Source organism: Hyla sarda, chromosome 1, assembly GCF_029499605.1.
Source record: "Hyla sarda isolate aHylSar1 chromosome 1, aHylSar1.hap1, whole genome shotgun sequence".
Taxonomy (NCBI): Eukaryota; Metazoa; Chordata; class Amphibia; order Anura; family Hylidae; genus Hyla; species Hyla sarda.
The window spans coordinates 401,624,454-401,651,808 of record NC_079189.1 but is presented as its reverse complement, the minus strand read 5'-3'; the positions used below and the strand labels follow the sequence as shown (position 1 = coordinate 401,651,808).

At 43.1% G+C, this 27,355-nt stretch overlaps 1 protein-coding gene across 8 annotated transcripts in view; it reads left to right on the top strand.

Annotated features, from left to right (window-relative positions):
* Window positions 1-27,355, top strand: part of LOC130277318 (basement membrane-specific heparan sulfate proteoglycan core protein-like) — a 105,053-nt gene that overhangs the window by 52,405 nt on the left and 25,293 nt on the right. For all 8 annotated transcript variants that reach the window (XM_056527931.1, XM_056527910.1, XM_056527923.1 and 5 more), the window contains 7 exons: window positions 1,396-1,689; window positions 1,856-2,137; window positions 16,440-16,727; window positions 17,013-17,279; window positions 19,726-20,016; window positions 20,686-20,790; window positions 24,152-24,179. In XM_056527931.1, coding sequence (XP_056383906.1) covers window positions 1,396-1,689; window positions 1,856-2,137; window positions 16,440-16,727; window positions 17,013-17,279; window positions 19,726-20,016; window positions 20,686-20,790; window positions 24,152-24,179 — 1,555 coding nt within the window. The remainder of the gene's footprint in view (window positions 1-1,395; window positions 1,690-1,855; window positions 2,138-16,439; window positions 16,728-17,012; window positions 17,280-19,725; window positions 20,017-20,685; window positions 20,791-24,151; window positions 24,180-27,355) is intronic.

The window sequence follows — 27,355 nt, the reverse complement described above, 5'->3', positions numbered from 1 at the left end:
CAAAAGATGAGGACCAGCATGGCATAGTAATGGGGGTAGCAGGCTCATATTGTGTGCAGACTGTATTCAACCAAGGATTCCATTTGCAAAGACTTTTTTTATATTCTTCTATCTTTTTACATTGTGGAGCCTAAAACTAAATCTCACATTTGAGATGTGGTCGTGCAAGAAATTTAAAGAAGAGCAATACTACATAAATCTTATATGATTTAGCAGCTGATGCATGATATTGAATACAACTGCTTAGCTTACTGGAAACCAGAATCCTTAAGTCATTCTCTTGTTTTGTTATCCCCCAGTTTCATTCCAGTCCGAACGCAACATTTCGGGGGTCCACCCCCTTAGTCATGCGAAGGGGCAGACCCCCGAAATATCGAATCCGGACTGGAGTGGCGGTGTGAATAACACCTCTAGCTTTAGCAAGTGAAATACTGTTTATAAGAAACATCCTGAAAATGCCATGAAAGAAAAATAAAAAGAAGGATTTCTATCAAGGATATGTCCAACTGTGAGTGATATTTACTTACATGCAATATGCTTGTCTGAACTATGTCCTAAAGTAATCAGTATGTGAAAAAACAGCATAGCTTTCTACTTGGCTTAAAAGAATGGTATGATACAGAGTTCTGTCCAAGTGAACATTAAACCCACATAAAATTAGGAAAGGGTTATAATCACACATTGTTTGAATACAAATCCCCAGTTTCATGCCATTTAAACAGCTTTCAGGTATATCTATATAGATGTTTTTTCCAGCCTATACATTCTAAGCCTACATACTGATGTGTACCTCAAATAGACAAACAAGATTTCTTTCATGATGCTGCCTCCTAGAGATTGCACATTGTACCACAATGGTTATTTTTAGATTTTTGTAACAATTATCTTATGAATGGCCTACTCTCCGGAAGTACTATGATGGTAGGACTGTGGGAAACTGTCAGTTCCATGGGTGGTGTTCTTCACAGGTTTGAAGAGGAGAAATACACCAACTTTTTGTAGTAAAATTTTAAGTTACTCCATAGTACACAAGGCAGATAAAAAAATAAAAAAAAAAGGTCTGAAAAAGTATTGAAAACTAACCAATATGTACATAACATGATCACATACATTGGGCATTCTGCAACATAGTACATGAGTTACAAGTGACATAATAAATGTTCAATAGTATAACATATGCCGTGCAGTGATAGCAAATTAGATGTTATCTACAATTTGACTTTTTTTCTGCCGAGTGAGAGAAGAGCCAGTGTTCAGAAAATAGGGGCACCAGGCAGGGGATCACAGGTGGTCCCGTCTGATCAGACACTTACCCCCTATCCTGTGGAGTTCTGCTTTAATGACAAATTAACATGTTCAATGACTTGAAATAAAATTCATGTGTCTGATTTACAGATATCCCGCAGACACCATCTGTTTTCCTGACACCTAAGCAACCTGTTTATCTAAAGGGGGAGACTGTCAACATAACATGTTCTCTTCCTGAGGGGCCTAAAGCTATCAGCATCCAATACTTCAAGGATGGCCAAGAAATCCATAGACCAAAGCGAATCAAAACAATGTCTACATGCGTACTATCTAATTTATATCTGGAGAATACAGGAAGCTATACATGCCAGTACTGGCTGAGTTATTCTGGAAGACAGATTTCTTCCCATAGAAGTCTGCCTATTTCTATCACTGTTGAAGGTATGGGTTTCTTTAAAGTGTTAAAAGTGATTTTATCAGGTTGTAGGATTGCATACAAACAAGTTAAATACTAAGACTATTTGGATAGTGTAAAACACCCCAAAGAATTGTATTTCTTCAATAAGAATCATGATGTTAAGTTTTGCATTTTTTCTTATTTTCATAGAAATCCCACAGTCTCCCTCCATTGAACTGAGCCCAATGATGTCTGTATATACAAAAGGAGAGTCTGTTGGTATCAAATGTGTTCCACCTACTGATTCTGAGGTGGTTCACATTCAATATTTTAAAGATGACAAAATAATTCATAGATCATTTGAGCATTTATTTGTCATATCTAGTTTATCCCAAGAAAACAAAGGAAACTATTCATGTGGCTACGTGTGTAATCGTTATGGAAGACAAATAATTTCTAAACCAAGTCAGTCTGTCCCCATCTCAGTTCTTGGTATGTATTTCTGCGTAATCTTTAGCTTTTATATTGTATAATGTGTTACTGTAAAATGAAGATTAGGGATAGGGGTTAACTGCAAACTTGTGCAGGCACTGAGTATGCATCACTACATGTCATGCCAATGCAGAGTAATGTTATCTTCCCATACAAGTATTTATATATTGTAAATCAAACCTATGCAGCATGTTGTAGTCTTATATGGAAGAACATAAAATAAACTCTAGATAGGTGGTAGGCCAAGGTACAGCTTTCAACTTTTTTATTATTAGTAAGGCTACACTTAAAGGGGTAGTTCGGCTCTAGACATCTTATCCCCTATCCAAAGGATAGGGGATAAGATGTCTGATCGCGGGGGTCCAGCCGCTGGGGACCCGCGATCTTCCTGCTGCACCCAGCGTTCATTTAGAGCACCAGGTGCAGCACTGGAGGCTTGTGACTTCACAGCTACGCCACTCTCATGATGTCACGGCCACACCCCCTCAATGCAAGTCTATGAGTGGGGGCGTGACAGATGGACACCACGCCACCAACTATAGACCTGGATTCGGGGGGCATGGCCGTGACGTCACGAGCGGGGCTTGGCCGTGACGTCACGAGACTCCGCCCCCCCCCCCCCCCCCCATCACCAGTCATCCGGCTCGGAGCAAAGTTCGCACCATGCGCCGGATGTCTGGGGTTCCACAGCCGAGATCGTGGGGGTCCACAACTGCAGAGCAGAGTTCCCCTTTAACTCCTTAAGGACCAGGGGTTTTTCTGTTTTTGCACTTTCATTTTTTCCTCCCTACCTTTAAAAAATCATAACTCTTTCAATTTTGCACCTAAAAATCCATATGATGGCTTATTTTTTGTGCCACTAATTCTACTTTGTAATGACATCAGTCATTTTACCCAAAAATGTACGGCGAAATGGTAAAAAAAATCATTGTGAGACAAAATTGGAAAAAAAAAACACCATTATGTAAATTTTGGGGGCATCTGTTTCTACGCCGTACATTTTTCGGTAAAAATTACACATTCTCTTTATTATGTAGGTCCATATGATTAAAATGATACCCTACTTTTATAGGTTTGATTTTGTCATACTTCTGGAAAAAATCATAACTACATGCAGGAAAATGTATACGTTTAAAATTGTCATCTTCTGACCCCTATAACTTTTATTTTTCTGCATATGGGGCAGTATGAGGGCTTATTTTTAGCGCCGTGATCTGAAGTTTTTAGCGGTACCATTTTTGTATTGATCGGACTTATTGATCACTTTTTATTCATTTTTTCATGATATAAAAAGTGACCAAAAATACAGTATTTTGGACTTTGGAATTTTTTTTTTGCGTGTACGCCATTAATGATTAATGATATATTTTTATAATTCGGACATTTCCGCACGCGGCGATACCACATATGTTTATTTTTATTTACACTGTTTTTTTTTTTATTGGGAAAAGGGGGGCGATTCAAACTTTTATTAGGGGAGGGGTTAAATGATCTTTATTCACTTTTTTTTCCCTTTTTTTTTGCAGTATTATAGCTCCCATAGGGGGCTATAACACTTCACACACTGATCTCTTATATTGTTCAATGGTTTCTCGTTATAGAAAGGGAAAGGACTCAGGACGTACCGGTACGTCCTTGGTCCTTAAGAGGTTAATAGGGGTGTACAGGAGTAGAAAACAAAGATAATTTCTGGTCCCCTAGAAAACTATCCTTGTCAATAAACAATGCCTCTACTGTTCCCTGATTGAGAAAGGCAAAAAGAAATTCCAATCCCATATAACTAAGAGTGTTTCCATATAAAATAACTCACAACGTGCAATATGTCATCCACCTTCTGGAATGTCCTTGTAGGTTCCAAGACGTAGGACATATACAACAACAAAGATGTAAAGAATGAACAAAAACACATAAACATAAATTAGAAACCAGGTTTTTATTACAAAGTGTTTCAAGAAACTTTCATAAAAAGCACAACTGTCATCCATTATTATTAAAACTCACATTTATTAAAAGTATACCTTTAAACAAAGGGATAATTTTTGGATTAAGTACTGTAACACTCACATTTCAGCAGACAGGAACACCAGTGGATGTGGATCCGCTGGACCTGTGTGGCAGATGACACGGACCGTACCAGGGAGCGGAGGAATTGGAGGCACAGGTAGGATACGGCAACTCGTGGTCAGGATAGCAGAAGGTCAGGGCTAGCGACACAGTAGCGTAGTCAGGAACGTAGCAAGTGGTCAGTAAGCAGGAGGCAAAGGAGCAAGGTCAGGTCACAGAGCAAAGGGTAACATACACGGCAAGGCAATGCACTGGAATGCTTTCTCTCAGGCACTAGGGCAACAAAGATCCGGCAGGGAAGTGTGGGAGGTGGAGGAATTTATTAAGTGAGCACAGGTGTTACTTAATTAATGGGCGCACTGGCCCTTTAAATTTCAGAGCTCTGGCGCACACCGCCCTAAGGGTCAGGGACACGCGAGCAGGGGGAGAGTGCAGGAGACGCAGGTGGTGAGTGACGGGCTGGGATTTGCATGCAGGCGCGTCCTACGATGCCAATCCCAGCCCCGCCGGCAGTAGGAGATGGGGCCATGCGCTCAAGGCCAGCGTGTGCAGCCGGAGTGCTAGACATGACAGTACCCCCCCCCCCCCACATACACACACATTTTGGTCTCCCCCTCTTTTTACGGTTCAGAAAACTCCTAAGAAGGTCACGGCCCAGAATATTCTCCTCTTGCTCCCAAGATCTCTCCTCAGGACTGTAACCCTCCCAGTGAACCAGAAAAAATTGTTTACCTCTCACGGTCTTTGTGGCAAGAATCTCTTTAACCTTGTAGACGTCAGAAGAGCCGGTTTATGACAAGAGGCTTTAGGAGTAAGACATGGAAGGGATTGGGAATACGTAATGTAGCAGGCAGACAGAGTTTGTAGGAGACAGGATACATTTTTTGCAGAACCTGAAAGGGACCAAAGTAGCGAGGTCCAAGCTTATAGCAGGGAATTTTGAAGCAGATGTACTTGGAGGAAAGCCACACCATGTCACCAGGTGAGAAGGACGGAGGAGGTCTACTACTCTTATCAGCTTGCGTCTTCATGCGTGAGGAAGCCTGAGATAACGACTAAAGAGTTTGTTGCCAGATGGAGGAGAAGTCACGTACCAGCTCATCAACAGCAGGCACACCAGGAGTGGAAGAGGTGAATGGGGATAGAGTCCGTAGACAACAAAGAAGGTAGACGACCTCGTGGACTCGGAATCCTTATGATTATAAGAGAATTCTGCCCAGGGGAGGAGGTCGACCCAATCGTCTTGTTGAGCTTAAACAAAATGCAGAAGATAAGTCTCGAGAATTTGATTAACCCTCTCCACCTGGAGGCCAAACCAATGACGTCAGAGGACCTGGAGAGAGCATCAGCCCTGATGTTCTTGTCTGCTGGACAGAAGTGAATGAAGAAGTTGAACCTAGAAAAGAACAGAGACCACCTTGCCTGGCGGGGGTTCAAATGCTGAGCAGACTGAAGGTATAGAAGATTCTTATGGTCAGAGTAGATGCTGACCGGAGATCCCTCCAATAAATGTCACCATTCTTGCAAAGCTAGCTTGATAGCGAGGACTTCACAATCTCCAATGGAGTAATTCTTCTCAGCAGGAGAGAATGTCTTGGAGAAGAACCCACAGGTTACACTCTTGCCCTTGGCGTTTTTCTGAGTAAGAACGGCACCAGCTCCAACATATAAGGAATCAACCTCCAAAGCAAAGGGCCTCTCCGGATCAGGTCTTGTAAGCACGGGAGCAGAGGCAAAGGCAAACTTTAAATGGTAGAAGGCCACTTCGGATTCATCTGGCCAAGACTTAGGATTAGAAGCCTTTTTAGTGAGAGCTACAATTGGAGCAACCAAGGAAGAAAAGTGTGGGATAAATTGACGATAATAACGAATCCCAGAAAGTGTTGAATAGCACGTAGGCCAGAAGGACGAGGCTAATCCAATACCACAGACATTTTATCTGGATCCACCTCAGGCCCTGATGAGAGACATTGTAGCCAAGAAACGGAAGACTACATTTCGCAAATAGGCATTTCTCCAGTTTGGCGTAGAGATGATTCTTCAGTAGACGCTGTAGAACCAGACGAACATGAATTTGGTGCTCCTCTAAGTTGGTAGAGAAGATCAGGATGTCATCAAGGTAAACGACAACACAGGTGTAGAGAAGATCACAGATTATATAATTGACAAACTCTTGACAAATAATTGACAAACGGCTGGAGCATTGTAGAGACCAAAAGGCATTATGAGATACTCAAAATGTCCATCAAGAGTATTGAAGGCCGTTTTCCATTCATCTCCCTTGCGGATACGAATGAGGTTATACGCACCGCGTAAGTCCAACTTGGAGAAGACCTTGGTACCACGGAGATGATCAAAAAGTTCAAAGATAAGAGGTAATGGGTAACGATTCTTGACAGTGATTTTGTTAAGTCCCCGGTAGTCAATGCATGGACGGAGTGAGCCATCCTTCTTCCCCACAAAGAAGAAACCTGCTCCGGCGGTGTTACGCCGAGCGCTCCGGGTCCCCGCTCCTCCCCGGAGCGCTCGCTACACTCTCCTCACTGCAGCGCTCCGGTCAGATCCACTGACCCGGGGCGCTGCGATACTGCCTCCGGCCGGGATGCGATTCGCGATGCGGGTAGCGCCCGCTCGCGATGCGCACCCCGGCTCCCGTACCTGACTCGCTCTCCGTCGGTCCTGTCCCGGCGCGCGCGGCCCCGCTCCTTAGGGCGCGCGCGCGCCGGGTCTTTGCGATTTAAAGGGCCACTGCGCCGCTGATTGGCGCAGTGGTTCCAATTAGTCTGATCACCTGTGCACTTCCCTGCCGGATCTTGTTGCCATCGTGCCAGTGAAAGCGTTTCCTTGTGTGTTCCTAGCCTGTGTTCCAGACCTCCTGCCGTTGCCCCTGACTACGATCCTTGCTGCCTGCCCCGACCTTCTGCTACGTCCGACCTTGCTTCTGTCTACTCCCTTGTACCGCGCCTATCTTCAGCAGCCAGAGAGGTGAGCCGCTGCTAGTGGATACGACCTGGTCACTACCGCCGCAGCAAGACCATCCCGCTTTGCGGCGGGCTCTGGTGAAAACCAGTAGTGACTTAGAACCGATCCACTAGCACGGTCCACGCCAATCCCTCTCTGGCACAGAGGATCCACTACCTGCCAGCCGGCATCGTGACAGTAGATCCGGCCATGGATCCCGCTGAAGTTCCTCTGCCAGTTGTCGCTGACCTCACCACGGTGGTCGCCCAGCAGTCACAACAGATAGCGCAACAAGGCCAACAGCTGTCTCAACTGACCGTTATGCTACAGCAGTTACTACCACAGCTTCAGCAATCATCTCCTCCGCCAGCTCCTGCACCTCCTCCGCAGCGAGTGGCCGCTCCTGGTCTACGCCTATCCTTGCCGGATAAATTTGATGGGGACTCTAAGTTTTGCCGTGGCTTTCTTTCCCAATGTTCCCTGCATCTGGAGATGATGTCGGACCAGTTTCCCACTGAAAGGTCTAAGGTGGCTTTCGTAGTCAGCCTTCTGTCTGGAAAAGCCCTGTCTTGGGCCACACCGCTCTGGGACCGCAATGACCCCGTCACTGCCTCTGTACACTCCTTCTTCTCGGAAATCCGAAGTGTCTTTGAGGAACCTGCCCGAGCCTCTTCTGCTGAGACTGCCCTGTTGAACTTGGTCCAGGGTAATTCTTCCGTTGGCGAGTATGCCGTACAATTCCGTACTCTTGCTTCAGAATTATCCTGGAATAATGAGGCCCTCTGCGCGACCTTTAAAAAAGGCCTATCCAGCAACATTAAAGATGTTCTGGCCGCACGAGAAATTCCTGCTAATCTACATGAACTCATTCACCTAGCCACTCGCATTGACATGCGTTTTTCCGAAAGGCGTCAGGAGCTCCGCCAAGATATGGACTCTGTTCGCACGAGGCGTTTCTTCTCCTCGGCTCCTCTCTCCTCTGGTCCCCTGCAATCCGTTCCTGTGCCTCCCGCCGTGGAGGCTATGCAGGTCGACCGGTCTCGCCTGACACCTCAAGAGAGGACACGACGCCGCATGGAGAACCTCTGCCTGTACTGTGCTAGTACCGAACACTTCCTGAGGGATTGTCCTATCCGTCCTCCCCGCCTGGAAAGACGTACGCTGACTCCGCACAAAGGTGAGACAGTCCTTGATGTCTACTCTGCTTCTCCACGTCTTACTGTGCCTGTGCGGATGTCTGCCTCTGCCTTCTCCTTCTCTACTGTGGCCTTCTTGGACTCTGGATCTGCAGGAAATTTTATTTTGGCCTCTCTCGTCAACAGGTTCAACATCCCAGTGACCAGTCTCGCCAGACCCCTTTACATCAATTGTGTAAACAATGAAAGATTGGACTGTACCATACGTTTCCGCACGGAGCCCCTTCTGATGAGCATCGGATCTCATCACGAGAGGATTGAACTTTTGGTCCTCCCCAATTGCACTTCGGAAATTCTCCTTGGACTTCCCTGGCTTCAACTTCATTCCCCAACCCTGGATTGGTCCACTGGGGAGATCAAGAGTTGGGGGCCCTCTTGTTCCAAGGACTGTCTAAAACTGGTTCCCAGTAACCCTTGCCGTGACTCTGTGGTTCCTCCAGTAACCGGTCTCCCTAAGGCCTATATGGACTTTGCGGATGTTTTTTGCAAAAAACAAGCTGAGACTCTACCTCCTCACAGGCCTTATGATTGTCCTATCGACCTCCTCCCGGGCGCTACTCCACCCCGGGGCAGAATTTATCCTCTGTCCGCCCCAGAGACTCTTGCCATGTCTGAATACGTCCAGGAAAATTTGAAAAAGGGCTTTATCCGTAAATCCTCCTCTCCTGCCGGAGCCGGATTTTTCTTTGTGTCCAAAAAAGATGGCTCCCTACGTCCTTGCATTGACTACCGCGGTCTTAATAAAATCACGGATAAGAACCGCTACCCCCTACCCCTCATCTCTGAACTCTTTGATCGCCTCCAAGGTGCCCACATCTTTACTAAACTGGACTTAAGAGGTGCTTATAATCTCATCCGCATCAGAGAGGGGGATGAATGGAAAACGGCATTTAACACCAGAGATGGACACTTTGAGTATCTGGTCATGCCCTTTGGCCTGTGCAACGCCCCTGCCGTCTTCCAAGACTTTGTTAATGAAATTTTTCGTGATCTTTTATACTCCTGTGTTGTTGTATATCTGGACGATATCCTGATTTTTTCTGCCAATCTAGAAGAACACCGCCAGCATGTCCGTATGGTTCTTCAGAGACTTCGTGACAATCAACTCTATGCCAAAATTGAGAAATGTCTGTTTGAATGCCAATCTCTTCCTTTTCTAGGATACTTGGTCTCTGGCCAGGGACTACAAATGGATCCAGACAAACTCTCTGCCGTCTTAGATTGGCCACGCCCCTCCGGACTCCGTGCTATCCAACGCTTTTTGGGGTTCGCCAATTATTACAGGCAATTTATTCCACATTTTTCTACCGTTGTGGCCCCTATCGTGGCTTTAACCAAAAAAAATGCCGATCCCAAGTCTTGGCCTCCTCAAGCAGAAGACGCCTTTAAACGACTCAAGTCTGCCTTTTCTTCGGCTCCCGTGCTCTCCAGACCTGACCCTTCCAAACCCTTCCTATTGGAGGTTGATGCCTCCTCAGTGGGAGCTGGAGCTGTTCTTCTACAAAAAAATTCTTCCGGGCATGCTGTCACTTGTGGTTTTTTTTCTAGGACCTTCTCTCCCGCGGAGAGGAACTACTCCATCGGGGATCGAGAGCTTCTAGCCATCAAATTAGCACTTGAGGAATGGAGGCATCTGCTGGAGGGATCAAGATTTCCAGTTATTATTTACACCGATCACAAGAACCTCTCCTACCTCCAGTCTGCCCAACGGCTGAATCCTCGCCAGGCCCGGTGGTCTCTGTTCTTTGCCCGATTTAATTTTGAAATTCACTTTCGGCCTGCCGATAAGAACATTAGGGCCGATGCTCTCTCTCGTTCCTCGGATGCTTCGGAAGTTGAACTCTCTCCGCAACACATCATTCCTCCTGACTGCCTGATTTCCACTTCTCCAGCCTCCATCAGGCAAACTCCTCCAGGAAAGACCTTTGTTTCTCCACGCCAACGCCTCGGAATCCTCAAATGGGGTCACTCCTCCCATCTCGCAGGTCATGTGGGCATCAAGAAATCTGTGCAACTCATCTCCCGCTTCTATTGGTGGCCGACTTTGGAGACGGATGTTGTGGACTTTGTGCGAGCCTGCACTATCTGTGCCCGGGATAAGACTCCTCGCCAGAAGCCCGCTGGTTTTCTTCATCCCCTGCCTGTCCCCGAACAGCCTTGGTCTCTGATTGGTATGGATTTTATTACTGATTTACCCCCTTCCCGTGGCAACACGGTTATTTGGGTGGTCGTTGATCGATTCTCCAAAATGGCACATTTCATCCCTCTTCCTGGTCTTCCTTCAGCGCCTCAGTTGGCTAAACAATTTTTTGTACACATTTTTCGTCTTCACGGGTTGCCTACGCAGATCGTCTCGGATAGAGGCGTCCAATTCGTGTCTAAATTCTGGAGGGCTCTCTGTAAACAACTCAAGATTAAATTAAATTTTTCTTCTGCATATCATCCCCAATCCAATGGACAAGTAGAAAGAATTAACCAGGTCTTGGGTGATTATTTACGACATTTTGTTTCCTCCCGCCAGGATGACTGGGCAGATCTCCTTCCATGGGCCGAATTCTCGTATAACTTCAGAGTCTCTGAATCTTCCTCCAAATCCCCATTTTTCGTGGTGTACGGCCGTCACCCTCTTCCCCCCCTCCCTACCCCCTTGCCCTCTGGTCTGCCCGCTGTGGATGAAATTTCTCGTGACCTTTCCATCATATGGAGAGAGACCCAAAATTCTCTCTTACAGGCTTCATCACGCATGAAGAAGTTCGCGGATAAGAAAAGAAGAGCTCCTCCCATTTTTTCCCCTGGAGACAAGGTATGGCTCTCCGCTAAATATGTCCGCTTCCGTGTCCCTAGCTACAAGTTGGGACCATGCTATCTTGGTCCTTTCAAAATTTTGTGCCAGATTAATCCTGTCTCTTACAAACTTCTTCTTCCTCCTTCTCTTCGTATTCCTAATGCCTTTCACGTTTCTCTTCTTAAACCACTCATCATCAACCGTTTCTCTCCCAAATCTGTTCCTCCCACTCCTGTTTCCGGCTCCTCGGACATCTTCTCCGTCAAAGAGATCCTGGCATCAAAAAAGGTCAGAGGGAAAACCTTTTTTTTGGTGGATTGGGAGGGTTGTGGTCCAGAAGAGAGATCCTGGGAACCTGAGGACAATATCCTAGACAAAAGTCTGCTCCTCAGGTTCTCAGGCTCTAAGAAGAGGGGGAGACCCAAGGGGGGGGGTACTGTTACGCCGAGCGCTCCGGGTCCCCGCTCCTCCCCGGAGCGCTCGCTACACTCTCCTCACTGCAGCGCTCCGGTCAGATCCACTGACCCGGGGCGCTGCGATACTGCCTCCGGCCGGGATGCGATTCGCGATGCGGGTAGCGCCCGCTCGCGATGCGCACCCCGGCTCCCGTACCTGACTCGCTCTCCGTCGGTCCTGTCCCGGCGCGCGCGGCCCCGCTCCTTAGGGCGCGCGCGCGCCGGGTCTTTGCGATTTAAAGGGCCACTGCGCCGCTGATTGGCGCAGTGGTTCCAATTAGTCTGATCACCTGTGCACTTCCCTGCCGGATCTTGTTGCCATCGTGCCAGTGAAAGCGTTTCCTTGTGTGTTCCTAGCCTGTGTTCCAGACCTCCTGCCGTTGCCCCTGACTACGATCCTTGCTGCCTGCCCCGACCTTCTGCTACGTCCGACCTTGCTTCTGTCTACTCCCTTGTACCGCGCCTATCTTCAGCAGCCAGAGAGGTGAGCCGCTGCTAGTGGATACGACCTGGTCACTACCGCCGCAGCAAGACCATCCCGCTTTGCGGCGGGCTCTGGTGAAAACCAGTAGTGACTTAGAACCGATCCACTAGCACGGTCCACGCCAATCCCTCTCTGGCACAGAGGATCCACTACCTGCCAGCCGGCATCGTGACAGGCGGGAGAGGAGGACTTACAGATAAATCCCATTTGGAGATTCTCCTGGATATACTCAGCCATGGCTTTGGTCTCAGGAAGCGATAAAGGATAAATCCTTCCATAAGGAGGAGGAGTACCAGGCAGAAGATCTATAGGGCAGTCGTAACGACGATGTAGTGGCAGAGACTCAGCCTGATTCTTGCAAAAGACGTCAGCAAAATCTTGGTAAGGTGGCGGCAGGCCAGGTAAAGGAGAAAGACAAGTAACAACTTTAAGCTTAACTGGTTGGAGGCAAAGATTTTGACAGGATTGTCCCCAGCGAATCATTTCTCCAGTTCTCCAATCCAGTTGCAGAGAATGGCGTCGCAGCCAAGGAAGACCAAGAAGAATCTCAGAAGTACAGTGTGGCAGTACACATAATTCAATCTTTATGCAATACTTCCACTTGCATGACGAGAGATTCGGTACAGAAGTGAACCATACAGTCCAGATTTTGTCCACAAGGAGATGAACAAGGGCTTGGCAAACCGAGTGACAGGAAGATGATACTTATGGACCAAAGAAGCATCAATAAAGTCACCTGCGGATCCAGAATCCAAATATGCTGTAGCGCTGAAGTAAAACTTGGCTGAAGCAAAGATTTGTACAGAAATAGCTAAGCAAGGAGAGGTAGTATTCACACCCAGGGACGCCTGTCCCCTAGGTGCTGGCGTTTCCCGGACGAACAATACAGTCCTTGAGGAATTGCTCTGGGCTAGCACAATACAAGCACAAATTCTCACTGCATCGTCGTGACCTCTCCTGTTGTGTAAGACGAGAACGATCCACTTGCATAGCCTCATCGGCAAGAGGCACAGGAAACTGTAGAGGTGGACGTTGAAACATGGGTGCCAGGTGGGGACAAGTTCCCTCTCTAAGCGCAGTTCTTCCTGTCTCTCAGCAAAACGCACATCAATACATGTGGCCAAGTGAATAAGTTCAGTCAAAGAAGACGGAGGATCACGTGCTGCGAGGGTATCTTTATTCCTGCTTGACAGTCCTTTTTTGAATGTGGCACACAAGGCCTCATCATTCCATGCTAGTTCTGATGCTAGAGTGCGGAATTGAACCACGTAGTCACCAACGGAAGAATTCCCCTGACAGAGGTTCAGCGAAACCATCTCAGCTGATGAGGCACATGCGGGTTCCTCAAAAGACACTGCAAAATTCTGCCAAGAAAGCCGACAAGTTGGAGGATACTGGGTCACCGCGGTCCAAAAGGGGTGTAGCCCAGGCCAGGGCATTTCCGGACAGTAGGCTAATGATAAAGGCCACCTTTGCATGTTCCATCAGAAACTGTTCAGACATGAGCTCCAAGTGCATGGAGCACTGTGTAACGAAGCCTCTGCATAATTTGGAATCCCCATCATACTTAGAAGGTAAAGGCAGACATAGCTGGGAGCCAGAAGACACTGCAGGAACTGGTGGAGGAAGTGGGACAGGTTGGGGTTGCTGCTGCTGTTGTTGTTGCATGGACAATAGCTGTTGCATCATGGCAGACAGCTGGTTAAGTTGCGGCACCTGTCGAGCCAACTGCTGAGACTGACGTACCACAATGGAGGGAAGATCTGCGACTTCAGGCAGGGGTACCTCAGCGGGTCCATAGCCAGATCTTACTGTAACACTCATGTAACATTTCAGCAGACAGGAACAATGGTGGATGTGTATCTGCTGGACCTGTGTGGCAGATGACACGGACTGTACGAGGGAGCGGAGTCTAAGGTGCAGCTGGTTTTCACCAGAGCCCGCCACGGCCACTGGTCACCAGAGCCCGCCAAGGTCAGGGCTGGTGACACAGTAGCGTACTCTGGAACGTAGCAAGTGGTTAGTAGGCCGGGAAATAACTTCAAATAGCAGTCAGAGACAGGGACATGGAAGTAAGGGTTATACAGGACTTTTCCTGTTTTTATTAGTCTGTGCTTGTTCAGCACTAACTACTCAGAAATGACCCTTGTCTATATAGGTGGCTTACTGCCAGCACATCAAATATGTTACTCACAACAGTCACTATGTTCCTGTTTTGATGATGTAGCCTCCAGTATTCTCATTCCCATCAGAGGGTCAGGTTCCTTACATCCTCAACCTGCGGACTGCGATACAACTTGTATTAAAGCCCAGGAACTAGTTGTGTTTAGCACCTGTACTCATCTGGGTCATACTTAACACCTGGACTAATTCCACTACCAACCTGCCCTTATCTTCACAAAAATCCAGACCATAAAATAGACCTAACTAGTCCTCAGCAGCTATGGTCTGATACTGATTTAACCCCTTAACGACGCAGGACGTATATTTACGTCCTCCGCCGGCTCCCGCGATATGCCGCGGGGTCACGCGGTGTCCCCATGTCATATCGGGTCGGTCCCGCCGGCTATCAATTGGCGGGACCCGCGGCTAATACAGGACATCACCGATCGCGGTGATGCCCTGTATTAACCCTTCAGACGTGGCCGTGTCTGAGGTGAAAGTGAATGTATCCCGGCTGCTCAGTCGGGCTGTTCGGGACCACCGCGGTGAAATCGCGGCGTCCCGAACAGCTTACAGGACACCGGGAGGGCCCTTACCTGCCTCCTCAGTGTCTGATCGACGAATGACTGCTCCGTGCCTGAGATCCAGGCAGAAGCAGTCAAGCGCCGATAACACTGATCACAGGCGTGTTAATACACGCCAGTGATCAGCATGAGAGATTAGTGTGTGCAGTGTTATAGGTCCCCTTCCCTAATAAAAGTTTGAATCACCCCCCTTTTCCCATAAAAAAAAATAAAACTGTGTAAATAAAAAAAATAAACATATGTGATATTGCCGCGTGGGTAAATGTCCGAACTATAAGAATATATAATTAATTAAACCGCACAGTCAATGGCGTACGCGCAAAAAAATTCCAAAGTCCAAAAAAGCGTATTTTTGGTCACTTTTTATACCATTAGAGAATGAATAAAAAGTGATCAAAAAGTCCGATCAAAACAAAAATCATACCGATAAAAACTTCAGATTGCGGCGCAAAAAAATAGTCCTCATACTGCCCTGTACGTGGAAAAATAAAAAAGTTATAGGGGTCAGAAGATGACATATTTAAACTTATAAATTTTCCTGCATGTAGTTATGATTTTTTCCAGAAGTACGACAAAATCAAACCTATATAAGTAGGGTATCATTTTAATCGTATGGACCTACAGAATAATGATAAGGTGTCATTTTTACCGAAATATGCACTGCATAGAAACGGAATCCCCCAAAATGTACAAAATGGCGTTTTTTCTTCGATTTTGTCGCACAATGATTTTTTTTCCATTTTACCGTGAATTTTTGGGTAAAATGACTGATGTCACTGCAAAGTAGAATTGGTGACGCAAACAATAAGCCATAATATGGATTTTTAGGTGGAAAATTGAAAGGGTTATGATTTTTAAAAGGTAAGGAGGAAAAAACGAAAGTGCAAAAACTGAAAAACCCTGAGTCCTTAAGGGGTTAACTATTTCTGGATTTTTCTTATCTCTCTCAGCTTTTTCTAAATGAGATATGTGCTTCCTGGAGCGGATGCACTTCCTGAAGTAGATCGTCTGGTACCATAACTGAGCAAGCTGTAGCCACCTTGGTTATTTTTTAGCGTTTACTTTTGTTGCAACTACAAAATAATGCCCCTGCTGGGACAAGGGTTAGTTACAACTTAAACCAACTAGTCCCATTCCATGGATCAAAAACACCTTTAGTATTACCCCATTCTAAAACAATGGTATAAAGGTAAAAGGTATAACCAAAAAGATGTTTAAAAACACTAGTGTCACCAGTCCAACCATAGTAGGTATGTCACCGTGACATGAAGGCATGTCCCCACAATCGTAGAACGCTGGGAGCGTCATATCATATATACTGTTGATAGCTGCAGTTCTAACATCAAGAGTAATAAAAATATGACCGGTGAAACAGGCCTTAGCCAAGACCTATACACATACCATTGTGTATATTGGGTATTGCTCTATGGAGCACTGCACACCTATATCTTTTGTATATTGTCTGGTATTGCAGCACAGCCATGCATCTGGTATTGCAGTTTATTTTTGCCATCCTAGGTAATGAGTCACAATATGTTATTTGTATAACCCACAAGCTACCAAATTCTTCAATAATATGATACCTCTAATGTCACTTTTCTTACTTACAGATATCCCCCAAGTTCCTTCCATTATTCTAAACCCTAAGCTACCTGTTTATATTAAGGGGGAAAATGTCAGCATTATATGCTTGGTTCCCGAGGAGTCTACGATTATCTCCATACTGTACTTTAAAGACAACCAAGAAATATCTGAGACAACCAAGACGACATCCTCATACATCGTACCTTATTTATCTCTGGAGAATACCGGGCAATATAAGTGTCAGTACTCACTCAATATTTATGGCAGAAATATTTCTTCCCATTCAAGTCTCTCTATTTCCATCATTGTGGAGGGTATGTATTTCTCAATAACACTTTACTATAGAACATTGCAACATGGCAGCATACATCTATTGTGCTTTCTCATATTTCGTGCATGCCTGTACACAATAGATTCAAGCAACAGATTATCTTCACCAATACTGTACATAAAGCCTTTACTTCAGTGAGCCCTCCGTACCATTAGTTATTTGTTATTTCAAATTAATTTGAATTTTTGACCAATGCAGGATAATCCCTCTGAATTTATAAGGGCTCTGTTTTAAATATTAATTTTAACCTTTTATATAATTATTCCAGAACCCCTTGTAGCGCCTGTTCTTAAGCTGGTTCCAGATGAGAAATTATACATAGTCGGAGAAAGGCTCTTCTTAACATGCGTCGGCTATCTTCATGCACAATACAATATATATAAAGATAGCCAGCTGCTGCAGAATGACTTCTCTCATCTAATTCCAAGCTTACAGCTATATCACAATGGAAACTATACCTGTACATACAGCATTGATAACAAGGGACGTCAAATGGAGTCACCCAGAAGCCATACTGTTAATATGTATGTAATTGGTGAGTTTCCTAACATGAGTTTAATGGATAAGAATTGTTAATAACATAAATGTTTTCTGACTGAATTTCCCCATTACTTTCAACAATAGGTGTGCACATAGGGTAACCCTAGATTGCCCAGGCACACCTTAAGATAGGTGTGGTGACCCAGTACAGAATATAGTATTCTGCCCATCCTGTGTGGCAGATGTTGCCTTCAGTGTCCGTCTTGGGTCCACACTACTCAGGACTCAATATAATGTAATGTTATGCTATGGTTAATGTATTGGCATTTTCTACAGGTGAAACTCAAAAAATTATAATATCTTGCAAAGTTTATTTCTTTCAGTAATGCAACTTAAAAGGTGAAACAAATTTATGAGAGAGACTCATTACATGCAAAGCAAGACAGTTCAAGCCATTATTTCTCCTAATTGTGATGATTATGGCTTACAGCTCATGAAAACCCCAAAGTCCCTCCCCCAATTACTATGATTTGGGAAGCCATGTCATCTTCTGGTGTTGGTCCACTGTTCTTCATTAAAGGGGTACTCCGGTGAAAACCTTTTTTCTTTTAAATCAACTGGTGACAGAAAGTTAAACATATTTGTAAATTACTTCTATTAAAAAATCTTAATCCAGTACTTATTAGCTGCTGAATGCTACAGAGGAAATTCCTTTCTTTTTGGAACACTGAATCATGAGCACAGTGCTCTCTGCTGACATCTCTTTCCATTTTAGCAACCGTGCATAGCAGATGTATGCTAAGGGCAGCATGGTGGATTAGTAGTTAGCACTGATGCCTTGCAGCGCTGGGGCCTTGGGTTCAAATCCCACTAAGGACAACAATAAATAACGACTTATTATTATAATAACATCAGCAGAGAGCACTGTGTTTGTGATGTCATCAGAGAGCATTCCAAAAAGAAAAGAATTTCCTCCGTAGTATTCAGCAGCTAATAAGTACAGGAAGGATTAAGATTTTTTAATAGAAGTAATGTACAAATCTGTTTAACTTTCCGGAGCCAGTTGATTTAAAAGAGAAAAGGTTTTCACCGGAGTACCCCTTTAAGTCCAGGGTCAACCTATCCGTCGACCAGGAGATTTTGGAGCACTTCATGCTTCCTTTCCTTTTAAGTTGCATTAATAAAATGCAATGAACTTTTGCACAATATTCAAATTTTTTGAGTTTCCCCTGTATGTACCTGTTGCTACAAGCCTATTAAAACCTGTTAGGGGAGTGTGCATGTGGTAAACCAGGTCACTTGTCAGCCCAATGGGCATCCTCCAAATTTGCCCCTTATATAGTGTGGTAAGAGTTCAGAGTTCAATTCAGGAGAGGAGAAAGAGTAGCTGAGGTACAGCCTGGAGAAAGTCTAATGAGAGAGTGTGAGGTGTTCTGAGGAGGCCTCAATCTAACAAGGTTTACCCTGCACCTCCCTTTCTACTAATCTGAGCAGTAACAAATTTTACCATCTTTCCTGCCTCAGTAAAGTCAGTTATCTGTAATCTTGGGTTGGAGAATTTATTGCCCCATGCTTGGCCCAGGAGAAACTGGCTCAACTTCGGACGGTGTTTAGGTTAACCGTGCCCTGGTGTCATGAAAAGGTTAATTTGCACATTATCCTCACCCAACACCACATAGGTGTCGCAGGCAAGATTTTCTTATTTTAGAATGGTTTCACACAGTTTGTTTTTTTCTTTTTAAAAACATCTTTAAAAATAAAAAATATTATTTAAACCTTTGAACACATTATGCATCCAGGTATCTATGTTAGCTGGAATTTGGTCAGAAAATATAACCTGCATAACTTGTAATGAAAGATATTCTGCTGAACAAAAAAAAATGCATGTTGTGGCCCTTTTTTACTGATTTCGTATTTTCCTTTTTGGAATTTTATCTCACTGGTTTTTTTTCCACCAGATTTACTAATTTGACCCACGTCTTGGGAAAATTGTTGCTCACCGATAAAAGCGCCACATTGTGCTTCAGTCGGTTTTAAACAACCAAATAACATTAAAATTATACTACACAAAAAACACTAATTACTTTCCCTACCTATACAATTCTGTTGAATTTTTGTGACCACTTTAAGATTTGGGGGGGGAAAAACTTTAATTGCTTATATTTGAAATGTTCAAGCCTTCCCATACTTGCTGCTATTTGCTCTGGAAGAAGTTGTGTAGCCTTTCCAGTCAGACATAATGCTTTCTGCTGCCACCTTTGTCCATGTCAGGAACTGAGTAGGAGCAAATCCTTATAGCAAACCTCTCCTGCTTTGGACAGCTCTACCTGGAAAGACTATAGGGCTTGCTCCAGGGCATTCAGCAGGCTTGGGTTTTTAAATAGAAGTAATTAACAAATCTTTCTGGCACCAGTTATTTGGAAAAAAAAGTTAAACTACCCCTTTAATTTTCATTCTAAAAGATAAAATACACTAATTGTAATGTATTTTTTCCCACTTAGCACCGTTGCCTGCTCCAACACTCACATTGGGAGGTCCTATTGTAAAAGAAGAGGATGGGTTCAAGTTAACGCTAAACTGTTCTGCCCCGGATGATGATCTGCTCACAACCTTTTACTATCTCAGCATGACGGAAAAAAGTGATTTGATCAACTTGACGGATTTTTCAGCTACTTTTGAGTTGAAAGTGGGATTTATCAGCCATATTTCCTATACTTGTGAATATGACAGGGAGCTGAGAGGTAGAATGATTAGGTCTAGAAGGAGTCCAACACTTTTCATACAGCTCTCAGGTATGTTTTTCCATTTGCCCCATAAAACACATGAAACTGTTACTTCATCTTCTTATGCTTAAAGCAGTAAAAGAAAATCCCAGAGTAAAAAAAAAATTAAAGGTTTAACCCAATATCTCCCAAAAAATTGCCATTTTCATAAGCTTTTTCCTATCTAAGGTAAACACCCATCACATATAGGGGAGGACTGTACTCAGTAAGATATCTCTTCAACAGGGTGAGAAGTCTCTTTATTTCAGATTTCCAGACTTTCCTATGCTCTGCTACAATGAAATTGTCTTCAAATAAGCAAGTGATTTTGTTAAAAAAAAAATAAAAAAATATTATGTTTGACTGGTAGTTACATTGAATAATAGGTTGTTCTTTTCTGTCTAAATCCTCTCTGATGACACCTGTCTCGGGAAACGCCCAGTTTAGAAGCAAATCCCCATAGCAAACCTCTTCTAAACTGGGCATTTCCCGAGACAGGTGTCATCAGAGAGGATTTAGACAGAAAAGAACAACCCTAACTTCAGAAGCTCATAAGTACTGAAAGGATTAAGATTTTTTAAAAGAAGTAATTTACAAATCTGTTTAACTTTCTGGAGCCAGTTGAGATATATAAAAAAAGTTTTTCCTGGAATACCCTTTAAGCGTTCCATAATATATTAGTTTTTTTGTATATTTTAGAAGCCTCCATGATGACCCCTCCAGTGATAGCTGGTATTATTGGAGCAGTATCTCTTCTCCTCTGTTTTAGCCTGGCACTTTGGTTCTATATGAAGAGTAAAAAACGTAAGTATATTGAGACTATGAAAGATATTTTGCTTACTTTATCTTGCTCTTTGCTTACTTTACATAACAGATATTGCTTACTTACGACACATAACAAATAGATGTTATACAATGATTTGTTAAATCAGAACATGTGATTATAAAGAAAGAACATGGATCATCCTTGACATTATAACCAGTGATGGCTTAGAATAGTCATCTTGCGACAATGGCATCTGTCAAGACTTTATTAGGTAGATAATGGACAGTCAATTCTTGAAGTGGGATGCAAGAAAATTGGGCAAGTGTTAAAGGGCTAAATTGTGATGGCTAGACAACTAGGAAATTATGAATACAACAAGAAAAAAGCGTTTGATGGGATTTAAAATAAACAAACTTTATTCAATGATGTGAAAAATCATATAGACATACATATAAACCCATAGACATGGGGAAAAAAGACAAATCCAGGGACTGGAACCATAGTGAGGGCTCACATAAGGTAAGTAGCAAACATTATCATTGTGTCTAACAAGAAAGTACAAGTGTACAATAACTTAGCAGCAAGCTCAATACATACGAATTGAAGAGCAAAAATAAGAACAATAAATTGTCTTTTTTCCCCATGTCTATGGGTTTATATGTATGTCTATATGATTTTTAACATCATTTAATAAAGTTTGTTCATTTTAAATCCCATCAAACGCTTTTTTCTTGTTGTATTCATATCTTACCCTGCGTGGGATTTGTTACCTGCATATAGGGGGCTATCTTTCTTTGACAACTAGGAAATTGTATCTCCAAAATGTCAGGTCTTGTGGAGTGTAACGGATATGCAGTCGTTAGTAACCAACAAAAGTGGCCCAGAAAGGGGTAAATGGTAACTTGAATCAGCACTGAACCATGAAGTTATGCAAGAAGGTAGTCTGTTTTAAAAAGTCACATTATCTATTACATCATGTAGATGTGTGTGTCACCATGAAGGTGCAATTGTCAGAAGCTGGCAGAAGATTTCTGATGTTGTAGGCAATGATGTTCCGCTGGGAAACTTTGGGTCCTGACATTTATGTGGATGTTAATTTAATATGTACCCCATACCTAAACATTGCTACAGACCAAGTACATCCCCATAAAGGATAGAGTATTCCCTAATCGCCTAACATGCACAGCGCAAATATTGTTCAGAAATTATGTTAAGAGCATGACAAAGAGTTAACTCTATTCATTTGGCCTCCAAATTCCACCATCTGGGGATCTTGCTGCATATGTTAGCCTGAAATCAATTAGGAAATATAAAAACTTCCTATAATTCTTTTATCCACACTCTGGGTACATATTTTGGCCAGTGTTTTTTCTTTCTTTTTTTTTGAAAATGCAGCATGCTCTAGTTGTCCTTTTTTAAGGTAGTTTGTAGAGTTTTTCTAGAGTATGTATTGTTGTGTTTGGCATATTTCTCCCATATGCTCTTTCTCCAAAGGAGTACAAATTAAACTTGCTAACACATTGCATGTTGTAGTTATACCCCTTTATTAGCATTATTTTCCTTTTTCACCTCTAAAAAACTATTAAAGCACCCATATTCCACATCTTTATGGTTGTTGTGCCTTCCTCACAACAAAAGAAGGTGAGCATTTAAGCTGTTGTTTTATGGTATTACTCTAGCTATGTACAGGGTGGGCCATTTATATGGATACACCTTAATAAAATGGGAATGGTTGGTAATATTAACTTCCTGTTTGTGGCACATTAGTATATGTGAGGGGGGAAACTTTTCAAGATGGGTGGGGACCATGGTGGCCATTTTGAAGTCGGCCTTTTTTAATCCAACTTTAGTTTTTTCAGTAGGAAGAGGGTCATGTGACATATCAAACTTATTGGGAATTTCACAAGAAAAAACAATGATGTGCTTGGTTTTAACGTAACTTTATTCTTTCATGAGTTATTTTGCAAGTTTCTGACCACTTATAAAATGTGTTCAATGTGCTGCCCATTGTGTTGGATTGTCAATGCAACCCTCTTCTCCCACTCTTCTCACACTGATAGCAACACCGCAGGAGAAATGCTAGCACAGGCTTCCAGTATCCGTAGTTTCAGGTGCTGCAGATCTCGTATCTTCACATCATAGACAATTGCCTTCAGATGACCCCAAAGATAAAAGTCTAAGGGGGTCAGATCGGGAAACCTTGGGGGCCATTCAACTGGCCCACGACGACCAATCCACTTTCCAGGAAACTGTTCATCTAGGAATGCTCGGACCTGACACCCATAATGTGGTGGTGCACCATCTTGCTGGAAAAACTCAGGGAACGTGCCAGCTTCAGTGCATAAAGAGGGAAACACATCATCATGTAGCAATTTCACATATCCAGTGGCCTTGAGGTTTCCATTGATGAAGAATGGCCCCACTATCTTTGTACCCCATATACCACACCATACCATCAATTTTTGTGTTCCAACAGTCTTGGAGGGATCTATCCAATGTGGGTTAGTGTCAGACCAATAGCGGTGGTTTTGTTTGTTTACTTCACCATTCACATAAAAATTTGCCTCATCACTGAACAAAATCTTCTGCGTAAACTGAGGGTCCTGTTCCAATTTTTGTTTTGCCCATTCTGCAGCACCTGGAACTACGGATACTGGAAGCCGATGCTGTCATTTCTCCTGCGGTGTTGCTATCAGTGTGTGAAGAGTGGGAGAAGAGGGTTGCATTGACAATCCAACACAATGGGCAGCACACATTTTATAAGTCGTCAGAAACTTGTAAATAACTCATTAAAGAATAAAGTTATGTTAAAACCAAGCACATCATTGTTTTTCTTGTGAAATTCCCAATAAGTTTGATATGTCATATGACCCTCTTCCTATTGAACAAAACTAAAGTTGGATTCAAAATGGCTGACTTCAAAATGGCCGCCATGGTCATCACTCATCTTGAAAAGTTTCCCCCCTCACATATACTAATGTGCCACAAACAGGAAGTTAATATCACCAACCATTCCCAATTAAGGTATATCTATATAAATGGCCCACCCTGTATATACATACTATGCTATAGAGCACTGGTCTGTTGATTCTTTTTATGTCTTAGCCTATGTGCCCTTTGCCATCCTGCAGCTGAGATGTCATCTGAATTTTTAATACAGAGGCTTTATCTTTGCCTTTCTGATACTTCCTTGGTGGCCTCCATCACTAATATTCCCTCTATCCACACTTTTTAGATTTTGGAATATTCTTATTCAGGTGGATTTATAGTTGTACCACTTGCATTCACAGAAAGCCTGAGAGTGAACTTATAGTTATAATAATTTTATAGAAGTTATTAGACATATTTATGCCCTGTAAAAAACAAAAATGGTGATAATGATATTATTTTTTATTATAGATAACAGACATAATCGTTTCCGTTTCAGGTATGTAAGAATGCCTTTGATGACAAAGCATTAGCTATAGAGCCTGGGAGTTAAGAACAGATTCCTTTTGATGGGAATTGTCAGTACATCAGGTTCTAGTAGCTAGATGATAACAGGCATTATTGCCACTCTACCAATGAGCTACTGGTACACAATAAAAAGAGGATCAGATCAAGGGGAGAAGAGATGAAAAGCCTCTATAAGATGCCCGATAAATATGTCTGGATCCAAATATATTGCATAACAGCTGGGCCAATTTAGGAAATAGTCTACCCAAACACAAATAAACTCAAAGTGGTAAATGTCAGTCAAAAGGATTTAAAGGAGTTATCCAGGAAAAAACTTTTTTATATATATATATATATATATATATATATATCAACTGGCTCCTGAAAGTTAAACAGATTTGTAAATTACTTCTATTAAAAAATCTTAATCCTTTCAGTACTTATGAGCTTCTGAAGTTAAGGTTGTTCTTTTCTGTCTAAGTGCTCTCTGATGACACGTGTCTCGGGGACCGCCCAGTTTAGAAGCAAATCCCCATAGAAAACCTCTTCTAAACTGGGCGGTTCTCGAGACACGTGTCATCAGAGAGCACTTAGACAGAAAAGAACAACCTTAACTTCAGAAGCTCATAAGTACTGAAAGGATTAAGATTTTTTAATAGAAGTAATTAACAAATCTGTTTACCTTTCTGGAGCCAGTTGATATAAAAAAAAAAAAAAAATTCCTGGATAACCCCTTTAAATATCTTACTGCTAGGCATCTTATTGTGGGCAGCAAGGCCAGAGCAACATCCTTACAGTCTAGCATTGATGTGTCAGACTGTGTAGTAACATGTCCCCAACTTCTACATGCCTAAATGCTTTAAGTTGCTACCATGGAATTGGTTAATTAGCTATTTGTGTTAACAAGCTAATGTACCTAATAAATTGGCCAGGGAGTGCATATATATATATATATATATATATATATATATATATATATATATATAGCAACAGGAAAATACAGCAGCACACTGCTAGCACAAAGATATAGCTGAAACATGAGTATATAGATAAAACATGAGTATATAGATAGAACATGAAAAGCTATACAGCTGTAATGCAATAAATGAAGATATGAAACTATGAAAATATGAGGTACTTAGCTTGCAAATTTGGTGCCAAATAGCGTGGACCGTCCCACCACGGTAAGGTAACCTCATTCTGGGAAGGACCCTACACTGTGTATATGCCTCTGTGTGAACAGTACAACAGGCATTGCAAGGTCTGAAACATCCAAGGCACCTTATATACACCTAATAGAGGTGGGTGGGGTGCAGGAGCCAACATGGAGGTAGCCACTCCCCCGTATGTGTAATACAACCAAAGGATAAATTGGCCAGCACCATTGATCCAAACTATTGTAAAAACCTGGCTTGCAGGTGCAAGCTGCTGGGCTAAATATACAGCAACAGGAAAATACAGCAGCACACTGCTAGCACAAAGATATAGCTGAAACATGAGTATATAGATAAAACATGAGTATATAGATAGAACATGAAAAGCTATACAGCTGTAATGCAATAAATGAAGATATGAAACTATGAAAATATGAGGTACTTAGCTTGCAAATTTGGTGCCAAATAGCGTGGACCGTCCCACCACGGTAAGGTAACCTCATTCTGGGAAGGACCCTACACTGTGTATATGCCTCTGTGTGAACAGTACAACAGGCATTGCAAGGTCTGAAACATCCAAGGCACCTTATATACACCTAATAGAGGTGGGTGGGGTGCAGGAGCCAACATGGAGGTAGCCACTCCCCCGTATGTGTAATACAAACAAAGGATAAATTGGCCAGCACCATTGATCCAAACTATTGTAAAAACCTGGCTTGCAGGTGCAAGCTGCTGGGCTAAATATACAGCAACAGGAAAATACAGCAGCACACTGCTAGCACAAAGATATAGCTGAAACATGAGTATATAGATAAAACATGAGTATATAGATAGAACATGAAAAGCTATACAGCTGTAATGCAATAAATGAAGATATGAAACTATGAAAATATGAGGTACTTAGCTTGCAAATTTGGTGCCAAATAGCGTGGACCGTCCCACCACGGTAAGGTAACCTCATTCTGGGAAGGACCCTACACTGTGTATATGCCTCTGTGTGAACAGTACAACAGGCATTGCAAGGTCTGAAACATCCAAGGCACCTTATATACACCTAATAGAGGTGGGTGGGGTGCAGGAGCCAACATGGAGGTAGCCACTCCCCCGTATGTGTAATACAAACAAAGGATAAATTGGCCAGCACCATTGATCCAAACTATTGTAAAAACCTGGCTTGCAGGTGCAAGCCAGGTTTTTACAATAGTTTGGATCAATGGTGCTGGCCATTACACATACGGGGGAGTGGCTACCTCCATGTTGGCTCCTGCACCCCACCCACCTCTATTAGGTGTATATAAGGTGCCTTGGATGTTTCAGACCTTGCAATGCCTGTTGTACTGTTCACACAGAGGCATATACACAGTGTAGGGTCCGTCCCAGAATGTGGTTACCTTACCGTGGTGGGACGGTCCACGCTATTTGGCGCCAAATTTGCAAGCTAAGTACCTCATATTTTCATTGTTTCATATCTTCATTTATTGCATTACAGCTGTATGGCTTTTCATGTTCTATCTATATACTCATGTTTTATCTATATACTCATGTTTCAGCTATATCTTTGTGCTAGCAGTGTGCTGCTGTATTTTCCTGTTGCTGTATATTTAGCCCAGCAGCTTGCACCTGCAAGCCAGGTTTTTACAATAGTTTGGATCAATGGTGCTGGCCAATTTATCCTTTGGTTGTGTATATATATATATATATATATATATAGATAGATAGATAGATAGATATGCAAAGAAGAAGTGGCACACCAATTTCCAAGTGAAAAAGAATGGATGGCTTTTATTTCAACCAAACATCTATAGGAGCGACGTTTCGCCTGTCTCACACAGGCATTGTCAAGCAGTGACTGATATACAATGTGGGGTTTAAATAGTGTACAGGTGACAGCAAGTAAATCACGTGATTGTTTACAAAATACAGGGAAAACGGTATAATGTGAGGATGATCATACTATACAGGGCGATATACACACCATATCTTAACATAAGGCGCCTGGTAGTAATGAAGAATA